The sequence below is a fragment of the Octodon degus genome, unplaced genomic scaffold (genome assembly GCF_000260255.1).
Source record: "Octodon degus isolate 3935 unplaced genomic scaffold, OctDeg1.0 scaffold00310, whole genome shotgun sequence".
NCBI classification, from domain to species: domain Eukaryota; kingdom Metazoa; phylum Chordata; class Mammalia; order Rodentia; family Octodontidae; genus Octodon; species Octodon degus.
Window position 1 is genome coordinate 582,411 of NW_004524886.1, and position 11,106 is coordinate 593,516.

Below are 11,106 nucleotides of genomic sequence, written 5' to 3' on the forward strand. Positions count from 1 at the left end.
CGCCTGCTTAGGCAGAGCACAGCAGCCGGGGCATGATCCCTGTCATGCCGCAATGGCCCCACCCCTGGGGTGCACTGGCTGCAATGTCAATTAAGACTAGGTGTGGTGGCGTGCTCCTGTAATCCCAATGCTTGGGAGGCTGAAAACAGGAGAATCACTACTAGTCGGATCTACATAGTGAGACCCTGTAAACCCTGTAGGTCCTAGCCTAAATACATAAAAAAAGAAAAGAAAAGCCCAAGACCAGGTGGATTCACAGCTGAATTCTACAAGAAATTTAGAGGAGATTTAGTACCAACTCTTCTCAAACTCTTCGGTGAAATAAAAAGGAAAGCAATTCTCCCAAACTCATTCCTGGAGGCAGGTATTATTCTGATACCAAAGCCAGAGAAGGACCCAACTAAAAAAGAGAACTACAGGCCAACCTCCCTGATGAACATAGATGCAAAAAGCCTCAATAAAATACTAGCAAACAGAATGCAGCAAATCATCAAGGTTTTGTACCACAACCAAGTGGGATTCACCCCAGGAATGCAGGGATGGTTCAATATATGCAAATCTGTAGTTGCGATACACCACATCGACAGAGCCAAAGACAAAAATCGCATGATTGTCTCAATAGGTGCAGAAAAAGATTTAAAGTTCAACACTCAGTCATGATATTAAAAAAAAAAAAAACCTACAGAAAATTGGAATAAATGGTCTTTACCTCAATCTGATAAAGTCATCTGTGATAAACAGCCATCACACTAAATAGACAAAAATTAAAAGCCTTCATTTTAAAATCAGAAACAAGACAAAGATGCCCACTACCACTATTCGTATTCAATACAGTTCTGAAAACTTTAGCCAGAGCAATTAGACAAGAGAGAGAAATAAAAGGAATAATGATTGGAAAGGAAAAAAATGATATTATCATTATTTGCTGATGATATGATACTGCACATAAAAGACCCCAAAAAGTCTACTAAGGGACTTCTAGATTTAATAGCCAAACTCAGTGCCATAGCATAATATAAAGCCAACATTCAAAATGCAACAACATCAAACACTGAATGCACCGAGAGAAAAAGTAGGGAAACAACACCTTTCACAATAATGTCTAAAAAAAGGAAATACAGGGCCAGCCAGATAGCTCAGAACACTGAAGTGCCTGCATAGGCAGAGCACAGCGGCCCTGATTTGGTCCCCAGCATGCCGTGCCGGCCCCGCCCCCAGGGCACACTGAGACAGAGCGTGGTGGGCCTGTAACCCCAGCACTTGGGAAGATGAAAACAGGAGAATCACTATGAGTCCAATCTATGTAGTGAGACTCTGTAGACCCTGTACCAACTACATAAAAAAGAAAACAAAACAAAAACAATGAAATACATAGGAACCAGACTCACAATGGCAATAAGAGATTTATACCATGAAAAATATAGAACTCTAAAAAAAGAAATTGAAGAGGATTTGAGAAAATGGAAAGATAATCCTTGTCCCTAGATAGGAAGAACCAACATTGTGAAAATGGCCACACTCCCAAAATTGTTATGCAGATTCAATGCAGTCTCAATTAAAATACCATTAGTATATCTCACAGAGCTAGATAAAACTTTGCTCTAGCTTTTTAGAACTAGAAGAGACCCAGAATATCAAAAGCAATCCTGGAAAACAAAGGAAAGGTGGGAAGAATCACAATCCCTGACCTGCATTATACTGAAAAGCTATTGTGATAAAATCAGGATGGTACTGGTGTAGAGACAGACCTGAGGATCCGTGCAACAGATTAAAAGATGCAGACACAACTACAAATGCATTCAGCCACCTTGTCTTTGATAAAGGGGCCAAACACTCTCACTGGAAAAAAGATAGCCTTGTTAATAAATGGTGGTAGAAAAACTGGCTTTCCACATGCCGAAGGCTAAAACTAGACCTATGCCTATCACCATGCACAAAGTTACAGACAAAATGGATCAGAAGTTTAAATATTAAAACTCTATCTCAAAATAAAGATTAAAAAAAGGTCAGGGCTGTCACTCAGTGGGAAAGTACTTGCCTAGCACGTGTGAGGCTCAGCGTCCGTCCCTAGCACCGCACATGCGCACGCACACACTCTTACTCTCAGAATCACCGTCTCAGAAACCTTGAGCACGCACAGTCAAAGGCACTAAGGCAGCACCAGAGCGCCGTTTGCATTCCGACCCTCAAGCACGTGGTGCTATGGTTCTCAGCAGGCTGAGCGCTCCTAGGCTGGACATAGACTCGTTAGAGTTGTGCCTAGTGGGGAGGGGAGAGAAGCTTAGGGCTGAGAAGAAAGGAGGGTGAAGCTAATGTGTTGGAGCCGCATACTGAGGTCTAACCCCAAGATCAGAACTGAGGAGATGCAGTCACCCTCTGAGCCCTAAGGAAAAGAAAAGAGTCCTGCAACTTTGCCCCAATCTGAGACTGCAGCTCACAACTCTGTGTCTGTCCCTCTGTGTGTGTGCCTGGCTCTGTCTGTATCTCTGTCTCTGTCTCTCTGTCTCTGTCTGTCTGTCTGTGTGTGTGTGTCTCTCTCTCCCTCCCTCCCTCTCTCTCTCTCCCTCTTCCTCTCTCTCATCTCTCTTTCTTTGTCTTGATGGCGTCCCGTCTCTAAGAAGACAAGCAGAGCAGAGCCAGCTCTTTGGGGACATCCAGGCTTGGCCAGGTCGAATCAGGCTAAGGCTGACTCGACCAGGCAGTGTGAGCTTCCCCTCACTGCCTCTGATCACTGTCAGCTTGCCCAGGATGAGGTGCCATGCTGAGAGTGAGCCCGTGCGAAGCCTCACCCAGGTGCCTCAGTGACAGTACACGCACCAGGCTGGTGACAGGAACTCTGACCGGGGTGGCTGAGGGCTGGGGTGGCAGATCTCTGTACCTCTGGCTCACACCTGCTGTAGAAGTGAAACATCCTTAACACAGTCTCTTTAAAACTCAGGACACCTTGGAGGTTAGGTGCAGGAGCCCAAGCCCTGCAGCAGCACCGGGATGACAGGTGGTGTGCAGCCTGGTGCTATAACTGTGGGCATGGGGCAGAGGACAGTGCTTCCCTTGCCGCCTCTGCTGCATCCTGATCTCTGAGGAGATCCCCTCCTCAGAAGACAGCAGGGAACACAGAGGTGACAGTGCCCTCATTGGAGGATTTGATCAGCGGCCATACCACTCGGACCCTTTCAAGCCTGCTGGAGGCTGCTTCTCCCTCCTGGCCCCCTGGCAGGATGCAGGGCCCCTGACAGGAGGAAGTCCTTATCACAGGGGACAGGATGTGACTCAGGGTGGCCAGCTCCCTCGTGTGACTTCTTATCCTGAATCTGGCTGGGTGCAGGACCATCGTGGACACCACCCACCTGCTCTGTGGCCTCCAGAGTCACTGAGCATACTGTATGCCAAGGCTGCAGGGCCCAGGAGGCCTGGGAGGCAGGGGCCACTCTCTGGGACCCATGAGGGGCACGTCATTCCTTTGTCCCCACAGTCATGATGCGAAGGCACGTGTCCTGCTCCCACCCACTGGAACCCTGGTCGTCTCTCTTCTGCACACACAGAGCTCCCCTCAGAGCATGAAGAGACTGCTATGTGCACATGGAGGGCTGTGGGGTGCCCCCACCCCTCTTGTGGCCTCAGGTCCTCCTCCCTGTCCTAACACCCACCACACTCAGGCTTTCCCTGGGGTCCCTGAGTCTGGAAGCTCAGCCTGGGCTCCTTTACCTTCGGAGTTTGTCTCTGCTGCTGATATCAGGAAGTGGCCAGGTCAGGGAGCTGGCAGGACCATGCTGGCAAGGGGGGGCTCTCCAGCAAGCCTGTCCTCTTGGCTGGTCCAAGACCCTGGGGCAGCGCACTGGGCTTCTCAGTCTCAGAACTGGAACGCATGGCCTCCCCCTAAAGCTGGGCACTGTGATCCAGCAACAGAGTGGACAGAGATACCTGGTGGCTCATTGCTGGGTCCCTCCTTAGAGACCAGGTCCCCGGATGTCACACACACCCTGGAGAGCACACCTGCCCTGCGTCTGAGCTGCACAGTTTGTAGTGGCTGGTTCCTGCCCTCCCACAGCAATGGGCTCTGAGCGATGAGATTTTTCCATCATGGTCCCCGCTGGGTCTCCAGGGAATGTGAATAAAGCCTCTCATGAGCCAAACACTTCCCATGAAGCATTAATTAAACTACCCTACAGCTTGAGACTGTGGAAGCCAGGCTATTTGACAAAACAAAACTAGATAAACAACAGCTGTCACTGATTCTCTGCTACTGTGTCCCTGCTGACTCTCTAGTACTGAGCCATTTAATCTTCACAGATAAACCCAGCATCTGGGAATTGGCTGCCTCCTACATCACATGAGGGACAGGGTGCTCCCCGGGGAGACAGAGGGAGCTGGCCAGGATGACAGGGCCACACATGATGTGGCTGTCCACACCAAGTCCTCACCTGTTCCAAACACAGCTGTGGATGCCAGCAGCCTGGAACACTGAGGAGGCTGTGCGCACCTGTGCCAAGACCTTGGTCACCTGCTTCCAAAGGGCTCCGTCCAGGGGGTGGATGCCTGTGCTCAGAAGGACGTGGCCAGCACGCCACCCAGAGAGACAGACGCAAAGCACTGCACACGCACGGTGCAGCCAGGCGAAGGGGCCAGGACCTGGAGGCCACACTCAGCTGAAGGTGCAAAGGGACAGCAGCCAAGACACTGTGTTGCCCGAGTCAGCTAGTAGGGGAGACCGGCGCCCATGACACAGCTGAGACGAATGAGGCTGGCTACGAGCTCCCACGGGAAGGGCCTCCAGAGGTGCAGCTTCGCAGGACTAGAAGGCCTTAAGCTGGCTTCATGATTTTTCAGTGATGCGTTCATTAGAGTAAATTTCAGTTCTTGCCACGCATGCACACACACCACACACACGTACGCACACCACAGGGCCCCATGCACGCACCTGCAGGGGAGTGAGGGACACGTTAGTCAGCTTGATAGTGGTGGTAACGTGCGCCATGCACCCGACATCCTACTGTGCACTCTAAACACATGTGACTTTCATTTGTGAAACATACCACAATGAAGTGGAGCAAAGTACATGGTTTTGTACAGAAGTCATCTCCTGTCCCTCTGATAGCTACGCTAAGTCGCTCAGCTGTCTTCTCGAGTCTCCCTAAGGAAATCTCTGTTCTCATTCCAGGGATAAGGCAGTTCATAGGACCAATTAGTAAACATGTCCAATTGCATGACCTATTTAATATTCAATGTATTATGTTTTCCAAGCTCAGAGTAAGTTGAGCCAGAAACAGCAACCCCTGCTTGGTGTAGATTAGGACAGTCAGGGGTCACTCTGTGAAAGTCCTGGTGCTGAGACCTGGGTAGCTCCAGTTGCCACAACCCCTTACCTGGCCAAGCCCAGGGCTCCTTCCTGTGCTCCCCAGGATGGAGGAAGACACCCAGCGGCTCCCTGAGCGCAGCCAAGCATGCCAACTCTGGAGCGACAGCCTCAACAGCCTGGCCCTTCTCTTCCCTCTGCCTGCATTTTACACCACAGCTGACATCGAGGCCCTGCTGAGAGCAAGACGAGGAAGCCTGAGCAGAAGGTGCCCCGCCAAGCACAGGAGAAGGAATCAGCAGCGGTGGAATCTGCGACCACAGACGCCGACCCTCTGAGCTTAGTCCTCACTCACCCGTGGGCAAACCGAATCTGCCTTCTCACTGCTGTAATGTTTATAAAGTAAGACTGCTGTGTGTGCAGACCCAGTCCCCATGACGAGCGTGCTTGTGATGCGCTGCAAACATTCTAGTAAAGTATTCTAAAATCTCTAAAATACAGAAGTCTAGAGCAGTTTTCAAAGACGATGGGAATCTGGCCAGAACATGGTACAGGAGTAAGTAGGCGCACTTCGGAAACTACGGGCCGAGCGAGAAAGGGGCGGACAGAGGCTCTTTACCCGCAGCGCTCAGAATCCATCATCCTCCCAGCCCCTGATTTCAGATTTTGGCACGCTTCTCCAAGCCAGCCAGAAACATTTATTTAGAGCCTTATTTCTCCAAAGTGTTCCAAAGATTTCAGAGATGTCAAGTGTAGTTAGCCCTTAGACAAAGTTGTGCAGCAGCAGGGCGACCCTGAGGCAGAGGCATTCAGGCACTCCGCCAATGCAGGACACATTCAGAGAGAAGAAAACATTCAGGCAGTGACAACAGCAGTCAGTGGAGTCTGCAGACCCCAACAGGAAGCCAGCCTGAGATGTGGCTCTCAGGGAGAGCTTTCAGGCTGGGGCATGGGAGTGTGACAGGACTCCCCTGAGGCAGAGCGAGGTGTTTCGGCCAAGCCCCTCTGCACGGGATCTGCAGGGGCGTGCAGGTGGGGGCTGCAAAGCAGAACACAAGCGCAGAAGCAGCTGCCGCCTGCACCTGTTCTGCAGCCTGCAAAGCAGTAAGCTGTGCAGGATCAACCCACAGACAGGAGCCGCCTCGCAGCCACGCGTGGGTGAGCGTGTCTTCCTACTTTTAGACCCTGATGCTCAGGCTGACCCTGAAGCCAGCAGGTAAGATGCAAGTCCTGCACCTCAGCAGAGGGAAGAGGACCGGAAGGCATCCTATGAAAGCAGTGTCGATTCCCGGCGGATTCTGAAGTCCAGATAATCAGTGGCTTCCTCAGACCCATGCTCTGGGGCCCACTGAACCCAAGCTGGTGGCACCGCCCCACCCTCCCAAGGCCGCCCCAGCCAGAGTAGGACTCACCAGAGTGCCCGCAGGATGGTATTGCCCATGGTCTCCTCCACGCTCGCCGCTGCCTCTGGGCACTGGCTGTGCCACCAGACTAAGCACAGGAGCACAGGTCAAGACCGAGGTAGGACGCCCCAGGGTGGGGGGGGTAAAGTGTGTGCGCTCGTGCGCAAGTGTGCCCCGCATGGAAGAAGCAGGCAGGACAGAAGGACCCAGCCTACGCCCAGGCCTGCAGCACTGGACAGGCCTGACCACCCTGTTCCTCAGAACTCAGTGGGCCCAGCGCAGCCCACACGCTGTTCTTTTCCAGTCACACAGAGCCCCTTCTCAGAAGACAAACCAACTATAATTATCCTGTGGCTCTGTCCATGCAAATCAAGGCACACATCCATGTCACCTTTCTAGAGGTCTGAAGCTCCCCAGCACCCAGTGGAAAGGAGGGGCACAGGTGCACAGGCCATCTGTGGTGGCCCAGCAGCCAGCACAATTCTGGGTCCACACCAAGGCCACGGCCAAACAGGAAGGATGCAGAGCTCCGGGCACCACTGCCATCGGGGCCTCCGCTTCCTCCCACGCCCATCGCGGCCACAGAGACAAGCTGGCCACCCTGATAATGATGAGGCCACGTGTCACTATGGGGCTGGCTGGACGCTGCTGACCCAGCAGTCCTTGCTGGACGAAAAAGAGCCAGCTCTGGCCCTGTGCCGCAGGTCCTGGGCTCACAGGGCTCAGCCGCTGTGCAGTGTGTTTGCTGAGCACAGGAGCTGGTAAGCGCCTATTCCAACCCTCCTTCCCAGCAGGAAGCCAGGACCAGGGGAGTTCAGCTATTAGCTGTGAGCAGGAGTTGCCATACTATTCAGTTATGCATCACAAAGGTCTTGGAAGCGCAGTGTCAAGCAGCTGGCTCAGGCTCATGGGGGTGCAAATCCATCCGAGGCTGCTGCATGCTAGTCCCAGCCTGGGCCAGCCCCCTGCAGCTCCCACCAGGCCCGATGTGCCAAGCCCAGTCCTGCGGATGGAAGCACGCTGGGGCGCGCTGGGTAAGGCCGCTGATGGCCAGCTCCTACCCCCCTCTGTGCTCCCTGCTGCTTGGCACCTGAGCTCCTCTCCTGCTCACTTTCTACCCCAGCAAGACCAGGCTCTGTCTCTCTGGGACTACGAAGACATTGCGTTCGCACTGATAATCGAGGCCAGTCAGTGCCCTGCACGTCCAGTGCCAGAGATCTGACAGCACGTGCTTTTACTTGGTGATTGCTATGTTCTTGGAGTAGAAAACTCTAGAAAGTATAAATAAGAAAAAATAAAATATTTAGATACAAGAATCCTACATCACACAAGCCATCCAATGGGGTGTTTTCTGCTGCTTTTGTTTGTTTGGTTTTGGTTTTTGGTTTTTGGTTTTTTTGAGGCATAGCATTTACCTGCACACCCTGACCATGCCATGTGACTGACATCTGCACGGCTGGGCCACGTGGAGGACGGAGCTGGCCTTCTGTCTCGTGGAAGCCACACAGAACCACTGACATGAGGCTCCCTGGCCCGACTGCAAGCATGGGCATGTGCCCTCAGCTTAAAAATTTCCAGACAGGAGGGCGTCCCTGCTGCTCATCTTTCGATGCTGTTAAAGATGTCTTCCAGGACCACTTTCTGTTGTCCAGTGTGTGGTAAGGTATAACTGGGGCTTTAACATGATCTAATCACTGAGTGCAACCCTGGAGACACAGGCAGGGGAGCTCTCCTTGCTGCTGTTCCACAAAGCAGGGGCCCGTGCGCTGCTCCCCACGGTCTTCTTGTGCCTCTGGGTGTCCTTTTGCTTTCGTTCTCTGTGATAGACATTTAAGGTGAGCTCCACCCTCTTAATGAATAGCTAAGTGAGCTGTTCCTTACTAACAGCAGGCACTCTTCTCCGGCAGGAAAACTTAAGAACAGGAGAAAACAGTTGCCAGCCATGCTTCAGACAAGAGGTCAATTTCCCAAACAGCAAGAAAAACCCTTACATCATTCAATGGCTTGACAACTGCATGAGTCAACTTCAATTTTAGGATGAAAAAAGACCGTGAAAGGATGCTCCTGGAGGAGGTCATGCAAATGCCCAGCAGGGGCATGAGAAGACCCTCGCCGTCACTAATCACCAGGGAAATCCCAAGGGGGACAAGCCAGCCACAGACAGACGGACGCTGCATGTCTTGCTCATGTGGGATCCAGCTGTCAGTGCCACAGAAGTGAAGGAACAACAGTGGCTGCAGGAGGCAGAGAGCTTGAGTGGGAGCCACCCTCAGTGGGAGGGGCTGACCCGGGTACTTTTCTCTCATTGCTGGGACAAATACCTGACACCCAGAATTAAGGAAGGAAAGGTTTATTTGGCTCACAGTTTGCAGAGGTTTTAGTCCATACTCAGCTGGCTCCCAGGCAGAGCGGCACATGGCAGAGGGCAGCAGTTCATGGTGACAGAAGACAGCAAAGAGCAAAGGGAGGAGCAGCAGCAACAGAGAGCAGGTTGGCTACAGAGAGCAGGTTGTCTCCTTGCACTTGCTAAGGCTATCTGTCCTAGACTGGGTGTGGCACTCACGCCCGTAATCCCAGCAGTACTCACGCCCATAATCCCAGCAGCACTCACATCCATAATCCCAGTGGATCATGCGATAATTACAAACTCTAGAAGTCCTCCCCATGACTGCATGAGACTTTGGGGGGACAACTAGACACAAACCATAACTGAAACCATAACTAGACACAAACCAGAGCCTGGTGTTCTGCTACATGCAAGGGCACTGTACAAAGGAGCACACTGTGTTACAGAATAGCTGGAAGCAAGGATTTGGAATGTTCTTACCACAAAGAAATGAGTGCTGTGCGTGACGATACTAATCTCAATGCGTAGCGCAGCTGCACAATACAGTGCGGTCACGCTGTATGCTACAAGCACATGTGGGCTTATTATATGTCAAATAAAAATAGAATAAAACAAAAGACTGCCTCACATAAAGAGAATGACACCCAGTTTCTTAGCGTCCTTAGAAGTTCACGGGCAGTGCCCAGCACATTGTCCTACAGTAATTATTGCAGCCAAGCATTTTATTTCTTCCTACTTTTAGTTTTCCTATTATAATCATGCTGCTATTCATATTTTTAAAAATAAATCTCAACATAGCATTGTTCATAGTGCCTAAAATGTTGGCTGCCAACCCACAAGATTTGCCCCACGAAGAGCTGTAGACGTGTCTCCCGTCCTCTCCGCCACCAGCCACCCACAGGTGTGCGGAGCGGGCCCTGCTCCCTGCAGCCCCGGGACGCGGACAGCGCCTCCCTGTCCTGTGCACATACTGCAGGGACTAGAATCCGAACAAGTTCCTCCCTAGCGCAGAGCGGGCCACAGCCCTGGGCTGCCTCCCTATCTCGTTTTCAGGGAAAGCTGAGGAGCTGACCGCTGAAAAAGCTAAGGCTGCAGGAGAGTGGATGTTTGGAGTTGATATCTTTGTGGCATTCTTGACTAAGTTTATATTTTGTCCTATTTATTATGTACAAGAAATGGCATCAAATTTGGAAAAAGACAGTGATGGTAGTTTGGTTAGTACTTCACGCTCAAGACCGTTCTAATCAACCAAAACGACACTCATCTGAACTCTGGGGCTGGGACTACAGACACAGCACCACGCTTAGACGCGGAAGAAAATCACTGCAGCAGCACTCACCTGACTCCGTCCTGCCCTGCTCCTCCCCCCACCCGTCTCTTACCCTAAGAGAAAGTGCATGCCAAGCTGCTGTGACCATCAGGCTCAAGTCTGGGGGCCTTGTCCACCACCCCAGGCCTCAGGACGGGCCCCAGACGCTGCCCCAGGAGGAGCCGCGCCATCTGGTATAGAGCACGTGGAGAGCAGAGCTGGGGCTCTACTGCCGCCTGCAAACGCCCCCTCGCCACCTGTCCGCGACCCCTGCTGTACCAGCGACTCTGACCCGCACGCTCTCTGCACTTGATCGCTGGAGTCCTCTCCCTGCCTAGCAGGTGATAAACTCAGCTTCCTTTTCTGTTTGTTTTTTCTTTTAATCTTTATTTATTCATTTATTTGGTACAACGTCTCGCTACGCAGCTCGGATTCGTAGCGAGCCCCCTGTATCTGCCTCCCCAGTGCTGAGATTACAGACGTGCGCCGCCACGCACGGTCTGGATGGTCCGCAAGGCGCGCCGGGTGCAGGGCCAGCACCCGTGCAGTACCAAGGCCTTGCACTTGCCAGGCAGGTGCTTAGGTCGCCGATCTATGCGCCCAGCCCTCGGCTTCCTTTTCCTTTGTTACAAGCCTTTGACTCCAAGAACTGGCAACATCTAGTGGTTCTGATGGTCCCATCTGTCTTGTTGCACACAAAGTACCTGCTACCCCACTTACAGGAGAGGTGTTTCACATGGCTCACATTCCACAT

At 52.0% G+C, this 11,106-nt stretch overlaps 1 protein-coding gene across 1 annotated transcript in view; it reads right to left on the minus strand.

Annotated features, from left to right (window-relative positions):
• Positions 1 to 6,740, minus strand: part of Gcsaml (germinal center associated signaling and motility like) — a 25,776-nt gene extending 19,036 nt beyond the window's left edge. Inside the window, exon 1 of the mRNA XM_023707779.1 lies at positions 6,706 to 6,740. Coding sequence (XP_023563547.1) covers positions 6,706 to 6,734 — 29 coding nt within the window. The 5' untranslated portion in view covers positions 6,735 to 6,740. The remainder of the gene's footprint in view (positions 1 to 6,705) is intronic.
• Positions 6,741 to 11,106: the final 4,366 nt, after the last annotated feature.